The following is a 17,632-nucleotide window of genomic DNA, read 5'->3' on the forward strand; positions in this document are numbered from 1 at the left end:
TTGTCAAAGAAATACTGATGAATGACTTTTGTGCAGGATGTGCTCTGAGAGTGACAAAATCAAGGACAGGATGCGGCAAATCTGCCAAGCTAAGGAAGTAACGGTCTGTTACTTGAGAAATGTTGCATTTCCGAGGAAGCTAAAGACATGTTTTTTTAGTCGTACAATGGAGCCAAAGAAAAGGCTCGGTTTTGGGATGAAAATGTGATGAGCTAACATGAACTGACATCTGTCAGCCAATAAAAATACTGGATGGCAAGAGAAAGAATACATTTTAGAGAGATTAGCTAGATGGAAAAGGTATAAAACTTGACCCCTTTGACAGGAGGGCGCTTCTTGCTTTCCGATTCCTGAAGGGCGTGTCGTGCTGATGGACTTTTGGCGCACGTAAGGATAACAGGCTTAAATGACTTTTTCCTTTTAGGTGAAGTGAGTTTTAGACAGGGAAATAGACTTAGGGAATGGAAAATTGTTATTATGCTTAAACTCATACATGCTGATTTACTTTAAAGATGTCAGTTCAATAATTCATTTTCCTTAATTGATGCTGCTAAAATTGCTAATAAAATAAAGATTCTCAATAAAATGCTCATTCTTGAATAATAAAGTTAATAAATAGATTTTTGAAACAACAAGCTGGTCTTGTTTATTCATGGTCTAGTTACTATCAGCAGATCCATTTGCCAAAGTGAATTCATTAAAATGTTATTTGCATAAAAACCATGGTAAGATTTGATAAACTGCAGATGTATATAAATGTGTAAATAGTTTGTGAATAGGTTTTTATTAATTAGGTCACATGATTCAGTTGCCCCAAATTGTCTCGTTGGTTTATGGGCCTTGTGTGTTATTTGTGATTAATGGTGAGTATCTTGGTGTTGGGTAGCGTTGTTGAGACAGTTTTTCTACTGGGGCGCTGGATCAAATGCGATTGCAGATGTTGTCCCAGTGAAAACAGACTGGACTAAAATCTTGAATTGTAAGCCAAATAAGGGTGAAGCTTCGAATGATTACTTAGATAGACAGAAGGATGTGTTTCAGAGATACTCATGTATAATCCATCCTATGGAGATGACCCTGGAAGCTTCTGTTCAGGGATTGTTATTGAATGTTAGTAGTTAATGACTATCTGCATCAGATGGCAGACTATGTTGTGTTCAGGATTCCAGATTCAACATGAGCAGCAGACCTTTACATGAATGGTCTGTAAGCGGGCATTCATGTCTCAAACGTAAAAAGCCTGTCACTAGAATTCACTAACACGGTATGTTACCACCACCGTGCTCCAAGAATGTAACCTTCAACAGAGACCGTAGTTCTTTGTTACTAAGAGTGTGCTCTTGGAATGCCCCTCCAGATTCAGAACTAGCTCCAGAACATAACATTGTCAAAAGACCAGGCACACAGATCGTATTAGTTTGTGGCATGACCGAAAATAGAAAAATAGGATCCCAGGTATGTAGTTCGTGCCTGCAGGGTAGGGTACACAGCTGTATGTCATGTTGGGGACATTCCCATCCCAACATGTGGCTATGAAATATGTGCTTGTAAGCGCCACCTCTTTGCTGAACTATTGATGCCATTCATGTGTTGCCCGCCTGCAATTATCTCCCAGCTATGTATCTTTCTGGGCATGGTTGGGCATTGCAGACAATGGATTCTTGGGCAAAGTCAGTTCAGCATAATGGCAGAAAAGGCATCCTTGAACCTTTGCAGTGGTTTAGTGAAGCTGAAAATGCATTTGTGAAAATGAAGCAGGCGTTAGCACCTCCCCTCCTGCCTTAGGACTCCCTGATGATGCCAAATCTTGGGGCATATTACCAACAATTAGCAATATTTATCGCTAACGAGGCTTAGCAACACATTTTTTAACGCTAAGCATCACCGGAAATTATCGCAGAGATAGGTTGCTATTAGCAAGGTTTATCTCAGAAGTGATAAAAATCCTCGCGCTAACTGCCAAATGAGTGATTATCGCTGGAAAACCAACGATAATCTTTCGAAGTTTGGCGTTAGCTTGATGATAGGGGCTCACAAACTTAGCCATGATATCCACCTTCCATAGGATATCATGGCTAAGTCAGGAAAATACCAGGTGTACAAAAAGCAGTGCTAACCGCGGTTAGCGCTGCTTTTTTTTATCACTAACAGGGTTAGCGAAATCCTTGATAACAGGAGAAATGTCGCTTAACAACATTTCTCCTATTATTTTTCTCTGGAACGCCCCGTTTGCATCTCATTAGAGATGCAAGGGGAAGCGTAGAGAAAAAGGGTGCTAACATGCGAATTTGCGTGTTAGCACCCTGTTGCTGCTAGGGAGATACTATTATCTCCGCTTTCTTGGCTTTTAAAGCCAAAAAAGCGAAGATGAATCCCTTGATAATATGCCCCCTAGTACGTTGTATTGTCGTGAACATAATGGATTTGCACTTGAAGTGTTGCTACAGAGGCATGAGGATCAGAAGAAACCAATTGCTTGTAAATCTTCAATTATGGACCTGGACACTTCTGGGCTCCCACCATTGTTTCAGGTCAGCAGCAGCTCCCACAAACATTATTAAAGGATCTGAAAATATTGTGCCACATTCTCTTTTAACACTTACTGTGCCTCAGTCTGAGGTTGCACTGCTCCTCACTACAAACACCCAACCCCTTTCTACAGCCTGTTTGCCCCGGTATGAAATCTTATTGATGTCTGCTTCTCACATTACCCTGACTTGAAGTCCAGCAATGAACCCTGCCTCTTTAATGCCCACCAGTGAGAATGGGGAACCCCATAATTGTAACCTTGTTACTGTGCATGCAACCAAACCCCATGTGGACTTAACTGGTGTGCCCATTCTTGACTGTGAGTTGACATATTTGGTGATGGATCATATCTCAGAAACAATTATGGTGTCCTGTTCATTGGTTATGCTGTATGTGCTGTGTATCAGATTGTGGAAAGTTGCTATTTCCCAAAAGTGAGATCTACTCAGGCTGCAGAGCTTTTAGCTCTCAACAGAGCCTGCATTTTAAACAGCATAAAGATTGTAACAATCTGCACAGACTCAAAGTATGCATCATGAGTGATGCACAACTTTAGGCTTCTATGGATGCAACGGGGTTTCTTAACATTGGCCGGAAAACCCAGTTAATAATGGGCAGCATGTTTAAAAGCTTTTGAATGCCTTATAGTTGCCTAAGGAGGCGACAATAGTAAAGTATGCCACACACAATCATCCCTATTATGAAATGTAGCAAAACTATGATAATGCAGGAATTCCCACGGCCGCAGAATCCTAAAATTCCAGTGGTCATACCTATACCATGCAATTTGCATGCAGCTTGTTGATGACAGTTCAAAGGTCAATGTGCTATATTAGACATGAAACTTATGAACTGCAAGTAACAAAGGGGCATATTACCAAGCATAAGCGAAAAATATCGCTAAGCTTGGTTAGCGGCTATATTTATATCGGCGTGCTTTGCCTATTTTTATCGCTTAGGAGCCTTGCTATTATCAAGGTTTATCTCCTAAGCGATAAAAATCAGCCGAAATGCATGAATGTCGCTGAAAAGTCAGCGATATTCATGCGTTACCGAGCAAATGCTCTTAGCCATGTTATCCACCTACTATTGGATAACTTGGCTAAGAACTGCTCTGGGCAGGCGTTAGCTTTTGGAGATAATCGCGCTTAGCGCGATTATTTCCAAAAGTTGGTAATAGGAGTTAGCGATGTTAGCAACTGTTTCCAGACGCTAACATCTTGGCACGCCCACTTTGCATGTCATTAGCGATATATATCGCTGACATGCAAAGTGGGCCCCCAGAAGCTCGCTATCTCCTACTAGCTGTCGCTAACTGGTGTTAGCGACAGCTAGGTAATAGGACGATTAAATTATCGCCGCTTTAGCGGGAAAAATTCCCGCTAAAGCGGCGATAAGGCCCTTGGTAATATGCCCCAAAATGCTTTCTGCAACAAAAGTAGTAACCCACTGAGCTGAGGGATAACTCCTAGCTGATAGAGATGCTAAGAATGCTGGTTTGTCAAAAACTGATGATGTTAATATGTTTATTATCTGAACTGACTTGTTTCCTGTACACTGCTAAAGGATTGATGTTAATTGCAGGAGCAAGTGTCCGAAAGTAAAAAACAGTTGTGTATCAAACAGAAATGTAAGACACCTTAGGGAGTGTGGAGAGAGAGCACGGGCATGGGGTTGCATCAACATTTCTACCCCTCATCCATGCCAGGTTGTATCACAGTGATTCAGAAAAGGGGGTGGTGATGAACAGAGTGCCTGAATTAAGCAGACCATTCTTACCCAGTCCAAAGATCAGGGCTTGATGGTTGTATCACAGAGCATCCAATATTGGTAGAATTAACATAATTCGTTCCTCGTCACCCCATTGGTATACGCCCTTCTTTTCTTCAGTAGCACAGTTATTGCTAGCTCTGTACCATCTGCCTGCCTTTGTCATTGTTAGAAAAGGGATTGAGGCCAATCCCACTGCTCACCCTCCCATTTGGGGCCATTTATTTATTTATTTTATTTATTTAGAACTTGTAGCGCGCAACAGCTACCCGCAATGGGTTTCCCGGCGCAAGGGATAGGCTAGAGAAGAAAAAACAACACTGGTGAGTTTATTAAACATCTGGAGCTGCAAAGGACAATTAAAAAAGTAAGGTTTTCAATTTATTTCGGAAGCAGAGCATATTAGTCTCAGTCTTCAGGGCAACAGGCAGAGCATTCCAATATTTGGGACCTAGATGGGAAAAGGATCTTCCCCCCCATCTTCACTAAATTGAATCTAGGGATCACATAATCACAGTTTGCCGACGATCTTAAGGTACGGCTGGGCCTGTAGGGTTGGACTAGATTCTGAAGATATAAAGGAGCAGAGCCCTGTTTAATTTTAAAAAGGTAGCATAAGGCTTTAAATTTGATGCGACTCGAAACCTTCAACCAGTGAAGGTCTTGAAGAGCCTGGGTGGCCGAGGATCTCCTTGGTATGTTGCAAAGGAGTCGGGCTGATGCATTTTGCACGACCTGTAGTTTGTTGATGGTCGCAACATCTGCACCAAGATAGAGAACATTACCATAGTCCAGGCGAGATGTTACTAGCGCCTGGACCACGGTTCTCCTAGTGGCGTGAGGCAGCATCCAGAGAATTTTCTGGAGCCATCTGAGATTGGAAAAACAAATGGCCGCCACCTTAGTGGCCTGTTACCTCATAGACAATTTCTCGTCTATAAGGAATCCAAGATTACGTACCACCGGGACCGGTTGAGGAGGGGGGGCCCATGGCACAAGGCCAATGTTGCGGACCCCAAAGATCTTTATGTTTCCCCAAGATGACAATCTCGGTCTTGTCACCGTTTAGCTTGAGGAGATGCTTCTGCATCCACTCAGCTACTAGTGAGAGACCGATTTTCAGACAAGACACATTGTTGGCTTCAGTGCTGGAGAGGGAAAAAACAATTTGCGTGTCATCGGCGTATGAAAAAATGGTCAGCCCGGCATCCTCCGCGATGGAAGCGAGAGGTTTGATGTAAATATTGAATAGCAACGGGCTGAGAATAGATCCCTGAGGGACACCATACGCCGAAGGACAAGTCACAGATGCTGCTTTCGCAGAAAAAACCTGGAAGGTGCGCTCACTTAAAAAGGACGCAAGCCAAGCCAGTGCAGGGCCGACTATTCCTAACGACCGGAGAGAGTTCAATAAGATGGAATGAGACACGGTATCGAACGCCGCGCTCAAGTCCAAAAGGATGAGAGCAGAAGTTTCTCCGCGATCGATACCGTGCCGTAACCTCTCAGTTACCCCAAGTAATGCGGTCTCGGTAGAATGGTGAGCACGAAAACCGGACTGAGAGGGGTGTAGGAAGCCCTGATTTTCGATAAAATGGGTAAGCTGCGTATTTACGTGCCTCTCCAGCACCTTAGAAAAAATAGGCAACAAGGAGATAGGTCTGAAGTTGGAGAGGTTAGATACATCCGCACCTGCCTTTTTCAGAAGTGGGACCACCATCGCGTGTTTCCAGTCCTGCGGCACATGAGACTCATTTAAGGAGGCATTCAGGAGTCTCATGAGTGGACGCCGACATTCGAGATCAAGCTGTTTTAAGATCTTTGCAGGCACCGGATCACGCGGTGAACCGGATCTTACACTATTCAGGTAAGAGAAAAATGAGTCGTCATCAAATGGTAGCCAGTTGGATTTCACTGCCCTTGAAGATGGAAATGCGTCCACAACCATTGACCCCAGTTGGGGTAGGTTTGTTGTCGTCGGAACACTCATGGAGTTGTAAATACGCTCAACTTTAGCAATAAAAAATTCCGCTATGGAATTACATTGAGCTTCCTCCAGAACTGGGGGGGTTGGTAAGGTGTCTGCTCCTGTCAATTTTTTAACTACCGCAAATAAAGTGCGGGGGCAATTCTGAGCTTGAGTCACTGTGTTTACAGTGTACACAGCTCTCTCAGTTTTACACTTAGAGTGATATTCCCTCAGGGCTTCTTTGTAAACGATCTTCCGGGAGGCCGAGTAGGTACGCCTCCATTTTCTTTCCAAAGCCTTGCAGTTGGTTCTCAGAGCCTTTAAATCAGCCGAGAACCAAGGTGCCGGACAACGATGGGATTTGGATAATATCGGAGTAGGGGGAAGAACGATATTTACGGCATTACTGAGCCAAGATGTTATAGCCAAGTTCAGTTCTCTGAGTGGAACCTCGTCATTCCGAGGGCAGGTGTCGAAGAGGTACTGATTGAACTTCAGGATGTCAAGTTTACCCCGTCTGTGAATTAATTTGCCCTTGCCCTGTCTATTCGGAATAAGTTGTTTGATATTAGGTAAAGCAAAGTGGACTGCAAAGTGATCAGTCCACTCCAAAGGACGGGCACTCCGAGAGCAATCAAAAGGAAGGTTAGAAAGAATCGGATCCAATTGATGCCCCGCGGAGTGAGTGGGGCCCGAATTACAGAACATTAGGCTCAAAACCTCTAAGTCGATTAGAAAGCTCTTACTTATAGTGCATGAGGAGTCTTCAAGATGTAAATTTAAGTCTCCGAGAATTGTAAAATTTGCAGCCCTAAGAAGTAGAGGAGCTAAAGAGTCGGCGAGCGAAGATATCCAAGAGTGAGCGTTTCCGGGAGGGCGGTAAATCAAAAGACCAGACAAGGTGAATTGGGGATTAATTGCGAGTTTAAAAAGTGCCACCTCGCATCCAGGCAGGGGAAAAGCCTCAAGTTTGCAAAAATAGCAAGACTTGAAAATAACGGCAATGCCCCCGCCCTTACCAGAATGTCTGTCCTGTCTCACTATTACATAGTTATTAGGGACTGCAATAGCAACGTCTGGGCCAGAGCTACCATGGACCAGGTCTCCGTAAGAAACAAAGCGTCTGGCTGCTCAGCAACCAGAAAATGAAAAAATATTTGATTTGTGTTTGGGGAGAGACCTGCAGTTAATACTCCAGAACTGGAGAACGGGGTATGTAGAAGGGGATGTTTTTATCCTTCGTCTTCCACGCATTTATTGCATATCCAAATGGACTTTATCCAAATGACAAACTATTCAAACTATTCAAATATGCTAGTGATTGTGTGAATGTTCTCAGGATGAGTGGAAGTGCATCGTTGTGACCTTACGGCTGCCACTACAGTAGATAAGCTATTACTCAGTGATATTATCTCCCAGTTTTGGGTATTGTACCAAATCAATGGTGGCCACGGAACACACTTGGAGGCTTATTTGCATCCCTTGCACCGCCTGTGCGTCACTTTTAACTTGGGAAAAAGTGACAAGCATACTGCGCAAGATCTTAAAATAGACTTCTAATCCTATCCTAATAGCTTGAGAATTAGTGACCGTGCAATAAGATGCCCATGCCAAAATACTAATTCAAAATAAAATGGCATTACATTAGGTGTTAGAGGCCACCGCAGGGGGTTGCACTACTGTAGGTACTGCATGTTGCACGAATCGTCCCAAAACGTCCTGTAGCATACATGCGCATATAGATAACTTTGCTAGGAAACTATACGACATACAGAATGTGCATCACATAAGTTCCAATGGCATCTGGACATGGTGGAGGGGGGTATTTCAACATTGGTGAATGAAAGTATCTGAATTCATTATTACAATCATTTGAATTGTGCGTGTTATATATGTATATCAACACAATTATTAATGTGTATCATCCTAGTCTTTTGCGGATGTGATGAGGCTCATTTCTATTGAATTGCTGTAGGGAATTTTCCCTCCTGGAAAAAAATGGGGGGTTCTGAAAAAGTAATCATATCTTCTTAAGTGCTTCAATGTTTTTTTAATATATATATGTAAATCAGCATATTCATTGATATGAAGTGTCTGTTAATCTCAATTATGCTTGCAAATTTTCATGACCCTAGTACGCCCAGAATCATAATCAATAAAGTGGTTGCCCAGTGGACTCCTACCAGCAACACACTCACACAGGGGAACAAAATCCTCCAGGAGACGGTTGAAGCCCAGACTATTGGTAAAGCGGCTGACGACTGGTGGCTACAGTTTACCTAATGGGGATACATGATTAAAATTCACTTTTGTTCCCCTGTTTGAGTGTGTTGCTGGTAGGAGTCCCCCATGCAACCACTTGATTGTTTTTGAAGCATCAGCAAGGTGGAGATGCATCTCCGAGCCCTGATGAAATTGCAAAAAATGTGCAAGGCAATGAAACATGTCAGCCGTTCCAATTAAGATGGTCTAAACACGCCGTTCTTTTTAATCTGAGTGCAGTCTCTGTGAAAAGTAAAGTATGTATAACTGAAAGTGAGCCACAACTCATTTTAGCTTGGAAAAGTGTTTTCTTTTTTGCACGTTAAGGGGTCCAGTTGGCTGATGGGTGATACAATCATCGACACCTTATCTTTCTTCACCTTTTCTCACACAATCTCAAGATTTGGGCATAAATCTCTCACTTTCCTCTTACGGTTTTCGTCATGAAGGTTACTGATGATGACAACGTGAGCCAACTTGTGAGTGCCAAACAGTGGATCCTTGGGTGATGCTTATGTGAGGTACTTTCTGACCTCTCACACCTTTTTTCCTTCTCTGTTTTTGATGTGAGTATGTGCATGGTGGGTTGACAAACTCTAAGATGTTTAGAATGCAGAACACTCAGAGTTGGGCACGACTGATAAATAAGTGGAGCCTGACCTAGGGTCAGCTATATTACAAAACCGCCCCCTTTTTTGGTATTTAAATACCATTGAAAGTTTGTAGTGTTTTATGTAACCAGGTCATTTGGGCGACCTGGCTACTATCCCACTGTTGCTCCCCTTTTTTTTGATGATTTCCAGTATCTTGAACCTATTGGCTGACATATGACCTTTCTGATTGTCTGGGCCTCTGCCAGTATGATTGGTAGGGGGGCAGCATGTCAGATTACCAGGCAGCCCTCAGCAGGTGAAGGAGACTGGGAGGCCCACACAGAAAGATGGTATTCATTTAGGGAAGCTGGGATTCGATCCAGCAAAAATCTGTGGGTGTCAAAGAAGGGCTTTCTACTTACTTCGCTGTAGATCTTGGAAGGCAAGTGGTGGCTCCTCCGCTAACATGAAGGAGTGTCCCCCCCAACTGCTCTCGGAGTAGTGTAAAAGGAAAAATAAAATGATAATAACAGGAGAGATGATAGGCCAGAAAACCAGAAAAGGGAACCCTGAAAACTGCAAAGAGGCTAAAGAAAACAAAAAAACAGATGATAGAAAGAAAAGGAGTGAAAACAGGAAATGGACCTTCACTGGCCCTGGTAACGATATTCATTTAAATTCTTGGATCTCGTTAACCAGAGTGTCATCACTCACCTTTTTCCACCAGAGAGTAAGACGAACACATACAGCATACCAAGGAGGCCATTTCCTCTCACTTCCTCCTGCAGCTGCTTTGCCTACAAAAACAGTGGAGAGTAAACTACAGATCCATCATCACTTTCTGAAGCTGCCATTATGATCCCCTAGACTAGAAGTTTTAAGGAGAGTGCATGGGGTACCGAAGGATCAAAGGACAAGCTTTGAGGCTACAGTAGCCGCTGTTACTTTTGGTTACCATTAATTGAGGTCTATGACTCCATTCCTGTTCAGCTGAATTTGGCCCTTTATCCCCTTTATTTGTGGAGTGACTGATACCTGGGGTGACTTTTGGGGATGGAAATAATCTGAATTATGGACTTTTGTGGAATAACGTGCAAGAATCTGTGTTTCTGCTCTGATTCCTGCATGTTTATGATGGTGTTCAGTAGACCATATCTCCTGGTGACATGCCACAATTTTGACTCAATTGTGGGATACTAGGCACAGTGCAAAATTGTTTCATGTAGACTCATAGTTAAACCTAGGGGCTTCTTCTGCTTGCTGTGACTTTTACAATTATTGGGGCCTTTTAGACGGTTGGCCCTGGTAGTGAGCACCTTATGCTGCAGGAATAGTACAGTGAATAGTAATAACGAAACATAACCGTTCTAATTGTGTCTTTTGAATGCCACAATTTATCATTTGGACAGGACAGGTAACTACAGTTACCAGACCCTTTGGAGTTAAGAGGCTACTCAGAATGAGGGCCTAGATATTTGCAGCCTGCTCAGAACCTTCCCTTTTAACTTTTCACTTCTAGACCTAAGAAGTCTTCTTGGACATAGAGGTGGGTGAGCCACTGAAACCTCGAGCCAGGTTTGAGCAAGAATCCTGGCTCTAGCTCAGCTCGAGTTCCTCTAGCAACCTCAAGGGCAAAACAAGCTGAGCTTTTACTGGAAGCAATGTGGCCTAGTGAGTACAACTACTGACCAGGCAATATGGGGAACCGGGTTTGAATTCCTGCCTCAGCTCAGCATCTTGTGAATCCCAGCAAAAAGCATCTTGTGAATCCCAGCAAATCTCCCTGTGCCAAAAATAGGGCACACCATAGCCTGTGTCTATTGTGAAGCGCTCTCGTGTCATTTGGCAAGGCTTGCGCTTTAACTAAAATAAATAAAATGCCTGTCACCCATGCTCTAATTCTTACAAGAACTAAAGACAAAGCTCAGAAAGCAATACCCATCTAGAGGTTGAATTGCACAGTGTGAAACTGAAAAGTCTGGGATCCTTCCCAGCGTCCTTGTTTGACCAAATTGTGGGATCCTCGGCCTATAATGTATTTCACAACGTCTTCTTTTTGTTCATTGCGACATATGAGCACACCTAAAAATTTGTGAGTTCAGGATGTGCGCTGCACAAAAACCTCTCTTGTGCTTAATGATTTAGCAGACTATAATGTATCTCCATAAAAAATATTAATCTGGGCCACATATATTGTATGCATGACAAGTGATGTGCCTCTTAGTTCACTAATAGCATTGTCACAAGGATGGGACAGGAATATTTCTCAGTTCATGTTTTAAAACTTTCACTTTCAATAAATACTTCTCAATGCAGAAATATAATCTGATGTACTGATGTACTTCTGGACATTGAAGAAATACACTTTTTGTAAACTTTGAATACACTAAATCATACTCTAACATTATGTTTGTTGCAGTATTTACATGCCAAATATTTTCAAGGTTTAGATTGTTGTTAGTCCTGGCATATCTTGGTGTGATTACCCCTGTTTTTTTGCCTCTACCTCCTTTGTTTGTAGATGCTTTGGGTACTCTGCCACTGCTGATCAGTGTCAAAGTACAAAGTGTTCCTTATGTAAAGGGTAATGGTAATTGGTTGGCCATGATTGGTATGTTTGCCTTACTAGTACAGTCCCTAGTGATGTGCACTGTGTGCGCCAGGGCTAGTAATGCAGAGGCACGCAGAGAAGGGAACTCAGGCTTACAGTGTAGGGGCTGCGGGCAAGTTGCGAAATTAGCATATTGTCCTGACAAGTGCAACCACTTGTCAGGCCTTATTTTCCTTTTTTCATACACAGTGGGCACCCCTGTGGTAGGTCCCAGGTAACCCCTGGGCAGGGTGCAGTGTAAGTAAAAGGCAGGACATATACTATGGTGTGTGCTATGTCCTGACAATGAAAAACACTCCATTTTGTTTTCACTGGTGTAAATCCATCCTGCCCATAGGACTGAATGGGGTCGGCTGGGTAGTGTATTTTGTTAGCCTAGTTTACTATACGTTTACAAAGGAGAGGTGAAGTTTAGTATGTATGAACTCAGTGTCATAACACATCTTTCTATGAAAGTGGTTTTGTTCCTGTGTGTTCAGAAACTACTCTTTTAGAAAGTGGCTGAATTTTGTGCTTTAAGCATTTCTGTGCGTCTCTGCTGAATGTGGATTGACTGTCTGGATCTGAGAGGTGAGAGGAACTGGGAGAGGTCTTGACCCAGTGAGGGGTTGAGATGGCACCAGGCTGCCCTGCATCTGGAGAGTAGGGGAGGAGAAGCACGGGGTGAAAAGGCCAGGGCGAGTGCTATAAACCAATTGACCCATCTCCTGGTGAGTGATTTAGGATCCAGACCCTCAGTATCGAAGGGAGAGATGTGACACTGGGAGGGAGACACCCAGAACTGATTTAGGAAGGGGTCAGGGACCCCTGAGTACAACAACCTTCAAAGACATTAAGGGGTATAACTATGAGAGCTGATACCCCTGAACGTTGGAATGAAACAGAAATGGATTGAGACTGAAAAGGCTTGGACCCATTTCGTGGTCGAGAAGAACCTCTGCTAAGGAAGGAACCACTGAAGAGAATGCTGGGGAAGGACCAATCCTTGCTTCGTGATCTGGGGCTGGTCTGCAGTTTGCTGTTCTAACCAAGGAAGAGGCTGATGGGACTGTGCTTGGTGCGCGGGGTCCCCCTGCTTGACGAAGACTGTGCTTTGTGCTGTGTCTTGTAACCCCAAGTGCCCGAGGTGAACTGGCTCCCTGTTTGGAAACACAGGAACATAAAATTTGCCAGGCAAGTTTCAAGCAACTCGGTGAGCGCGTGTTGTGGCAGCTTGAGACCCTCAGAAGGTGTGCCCTGTGATCTTGGACACACGGAGGATAGTGAGACTCAGACGCGCTGGGTGCGTGTCATGGTGCACAGGGGGCATTAGTATAGAGTGCCTGGTCAACATGTGCACCGAAGCTAAAGTAATTCTCGGACGCGCTGGATGCGTGTCATGGTGTACCGCAGGTGTTAGTGAAGAGCGCCTGGTCGGCGTGTGCACCGAAGCTGAAGTGAGACTCGGACACGCTAGGTGCATGTCGTGGTGCACTGCAGACGCTGGTGAAGAGCACCTGGTCGGCGTGTGCATCGGAGGTGGAGTGAGTCTTGGACACGCAGAGTGCTTATTGCGGTGCACAGGAGACGTTGGTGAGGAGCGCCTTATCAACATGTGTATCGGAAGTGGAGTAAGTCTTGGACGTGCAGGGTGCGTGTCGGGATGCACCGGTATGCGTTGGTGAAGAGCGCCTGGTCATCGAGTGCACTGGAGGGGAAGTGAGGCTCGGACACGGTGAGCATGTCGAGGTGCGGCCGAAGGCATTGGTGAGGAGCGCCTGTATATCAGGGCAACTGAGTTGGAGTAAGTCTCAGTAAAGCAGTGTGCATGCTTTGGTGCAACCGGGGACTGTGGAGGTGATCGTCTGATCATCGTGGGCACCGGGAGAAAGTGAGTCTCTGCAACACGGTGTGCCAACTGAGACCGCAGGAAGGAGTGCCTGGTGAACGTGCACTCGGAGTCGACGTGGAGTCCCATCAGCATTGTGTGTGGCTTCATGCCAGAGGAGACCTGGAGGGTGCGGTGGAGAACGTGCACCCGTAGTAAAGTAATCTCAGGAGTGTGGGGTACGTGTGCCCTGTGGCCACCTGAGACCTTCCTAACAGTGGCGGATCGGAGCTGCAGCCCTGGAGGAGCTGAGCTGCCAGGCTGAGCCGCTGAGGCCCGTTGAGAAAGTTCTGCACGGAAGGCCCAGTTCGCTGAAGGAGGAAAGGAGCGTGTGGTCGCGCCCCAGGTAACGTGGATCACTACCTGGGTGGGGTGCGGTCGCGGAGGGACACTCTCTCAGGCTCTCAGTCCTTCTGTCAATGTGAGCCTGTGCTTCGGCTCAGTGTGGTGGCCCGTACTGACGAAAGGAGTGGCAGTACTGGGGCCAGAGTAAGAAGCTGTACTCTAAGTCATTGTTGAACCGTGTGGGGGGCAACTGTTATTAAAGAGGCTGATTGTCGTAATACACATTGCCAATATTACTGCTAACGAACTGCCGGACTGTCTTATGACGCCTGACATTATTACTGCATAACGAAGTACATGATTGTAGTGCTACGCATTGTATTATTTATCCCTTGCAAAGTTCATGATTGTAGCGGTCCGCATTGCAAAGTACGTGGTTGGGGTGTGACGCATTGCATTATTCCTTCATTGTGCAGTACATAACTGTAGCGGTATGCATTGCATTATTTCTCCCATTGCAAGGTACCGGGGTGTATCGTTACGCAATGTATTATCTATCCTTTGCCCAGCACAGGATTATATCGTTACGCAGGGTATTATTGTTTGTCCATTGCAACGTGTGTAATTCTAGCATTGCGACCAGCATAGCATTTTGAAAGCGGCGGTTGGGATGTGAACCTACAAGCCAGCCAGCCAGAACGAATATTACCATTTATTATATGTTGGCTTTTGAATGGTGTGGTCGGATCATATGTCTTTTTATATAACGTTTATTCTTGTTTACTCAAACTCGGGTGGAGTTCATTTGTGGTGTCACCAGGGGGTTACTGTGGGCGTGGCTTCTCAGACTGTACACTCATGCCTTGGAGATAGGCCTGTCTGCTCGTGGCAAGCTACTAAGAAGGTGAGCAGTAACCCTGGGTGTAGTTTGCATAGCGGCACTACACGTAGTATACTTTGAACTACACGTAGTACAGCGTAGCGTAGCTGATGGCATTGTGTACTTGTCTGCACTGTGAAATAATTGCAAATGGTACCCTGCACAGTGCCAGTTATGATAAAATAAATATCTCTATCTTTAAATGCTAAAGAGCATATAGTACTTTCACAAAAGTGAAACTGAAAAATTAGCACGCAGTGAGAGAGGTTGTGATTTTGGGATCCTCCCAAACCTAGGGAGAGTACCAAGGAGATGCCTTGAAAACAAAAAGCACATCTTATTGAATGATTCGGTGGTGGTCCCATCCTCTTAGAACCACCCCAAGCACAGTTATTGGCAAAAAAAACAATCCCAACCAAAGGCCCTGCAAAGCCTTATGGGATGAGATTAGCAGTGGGCAGTGAATATTATATAGTATCCAATATCAAAATAATTCTACAAAGAGCTGCAGTTCAACTGGTGGTTACTAGATGTCCCTCACGAGTCAAATGCAAATGCTTCATGAAAGGGTTTCAATGGTTTTGCATTTGACTTGTGAGGGACATCTAGTAACGACTAGGGGAACCGTAGCTTGATGTAAGAATAATTTCAATGTTTTGCATTTGACTCGTGAGGGACATCTAGTAACGACTAGTTGAACTGCAGCTCTTTGTAGAATTATTTTGATATTGGATACTAAAATATTCACTGCCCACTGCTAATCTCGACCCATAATGCTTTACAGGGCCTTTGGTTGGGATAGTTTTTTTGCCAAAAACTGTGCTTAGAGTGGTCCTAAGAGGATGGGACCACCACCGAAGTTCAACAATATGTGCTTTTTGTTTATGCTCTTTGTGTTCAAGGCATCTGCTTAGTCCTCCCCCAAGATTAGGGGGGACCCCAAAATCATCACCTCTATCATTGCCTAATGTTTTCATTGAAAAAGTTCACTTTTGTGAATTAGATATATGCTTTTTAGCATGTAAAATTGCTTTATCAAAGCGTCTGAGGATGTTATTGATTTAGCTGCTACGCTACGTGATTAAGCACAGTTTTTGTGGAGTACGTATGCTCTGTTAGTGTAGAGTAGTACTATGCCCAGGGTTAGTGAGCAGGACTAGGTGTTCCTCCTTGGTCTAACATTGAGTGGGGAGTCCTGGGTCTCGCACTTGGTGACAGTGGTGCGGGACGGAGACTCCGGCTTCCAACAATCGTGCACAAACTTTTATAGCCAGAGAAGACCCTTGGCTCTGGCTCAGCTCTCCCTGTTAATTTGTTGGCTCGCCCACCTGTACTTGGACATGAAGGAGGACCCCTAGCTCTTGGAGAGGTTGGCATTAAACATATATATATTTTTTTTTTTTGTAAAGTACTATATGACATCTTGGGAACACAACTTCTTGGGTAGCCTCTGGAGTACTGTAAAAATGCCAACATGCATACCTTTAAAATTGCTATAGACACTGAGCAGGAGAGACGCTATTTTGGGCCAATAACCTGGGAATATTTGGCAGCACCATCATCCCCCCGGAATTACTCAGAAGATTGCTGTGGACTGGTATCTATCTGACATCCAGACTCCGGTGTTTTGATGTACTTTTCCTTCTCAAGATACAATAAAAACTGAGTTGTACCTTCCACTATGGAGTTGCACCCTTCCGTTATCTCCCTGAGAGGATTGTGACAGCTCTTCATCGCTATCATAGTGTTGTCCTGGGCCAGTTTTATGGACCCGTAGTAGGGCAGACCCCAGAACACTAACAGGCAAATGCCCCCCATGATTTATGCCAGTAGCACTTGCTTGCCCAGTCCTCCCCCGTTCCGAATGAGTTCTGACCATAAGCCTTTATTATTGCAAATGTAGCAAAATTATGTTTTTATTAACTATTTGCAGGAGTGATTTTGTATAATGCACATCCAGAACTTAAGTATTTCAAGGTTCTCTCTAAAGTTCTAAAGTGATGATCATGGACAAGGAGACCCAGTGAAGAAAAGTAGCTGCCCTGGGTTATACTATAGGTCACTTGTAGAGCACACGTTCATCCTAAGGTCTCTCATCAAAGCTGTGTGACCATAAGGTCACACTGCTTAGCTTGGTCAAGCTGAGGAGCTGGATGTAAAACCAGGGGCCATATTATCAAGAAAGGGCGATACATTATCGTCAGGAAACTGACGCTAAATCGGCGATAATGGGCTTGATAATATGCCCTTCTGAATTCCCATAGAAGCCCAGGTTAACACCATAACCTGGGCATCTATGGGAATTCACCAGGGCATATTATCAAGCCCATTATCGCCGCTTTAGCGGCAGTTTCCTGCCGATAAAAGCAGCGATAATGTATCGCCCTTTCTTGATAATATGGCCCCAGGTTTCCTGATTACACATTGTGCATATGAGCCATTGGATGGGTATCACATTCTTTCCACCTTCTGCCCTAATGAATATTTTACTAGTGACACAAGCAGCAAGCCAATTTCGTGTGCCTTGTATATAAATTCAAATTCAAATTGACTTTATTTCGGATATATTGCAATCCATAAAAGTACACACAATAGACAATTCATAATAAAACATCACAGTGATCACAAAGTCAATCTTAAATTACATACAACTCAAATGTATCATAAAAAAGAGTGCATTGACAGAATCAGAATAAAAAATGCAAGTATGGTCCATATACAGAATATACGAAATAAAGTGCGATAGTGCCATAAACTGCAGTTAATGCACATTTACTCATCCAAACAATTTCTTAGTCTCATGGTCATTTTTAAAAATTCTAACACCTGGAGGACACTATCAGGATGCAGCAACTGTAAGTACATA

At 44.1% G+C, this 17,632-nt stretch overlaps 1 protein-coding gene across 3 annotated transcripts in view; it reads right to left on the bottom strand.

Moving 5' to 3' along the window:
- Positions 1 to 17,632, bottom strand: part of SLC60A1 (solute carrier family 60 member 1) — a 344,856-nt gene that overhangs the window by 206,128 nt on the left and 121,096 nt on the right. The window contains exon 1 of one of the 3 annotated variants that reach the window (XM_078644606.1): positions 9,838 to 9,890. The exons of the other annotated variants lie outside the window; for them this stretch is intronic. Within the exon in view, the coding sequence (XP_078500732.1) occupies positions 9,838 to 9,875 (38 nt within the window). The 5' untranslated portion in view covers positions 9,876 to 9,890. Of the gene's footprint in view, positions 1 to 9,837; positions 9,891 to 17,632 lie in introns of those variants that run through there. 3 annotated transcript variants of the gene reach the window in all.

The sequence above is a fragment of the Lissotriton helveticus genome, chromosome 5_1 (genome assembly GCF_964261635.1).
Source record: "Lissotriton helveticus chromosome 5_1, aLisHel1.1, whole genome shotgun sequence".
Classification (NCBI taxonomy): domain Eukaryota; kingdom Metazoa; phylum Chordata; class Amphibia; order Caudata; family Salamandridae; genus Lissotriton; species Lissotriton helveticus.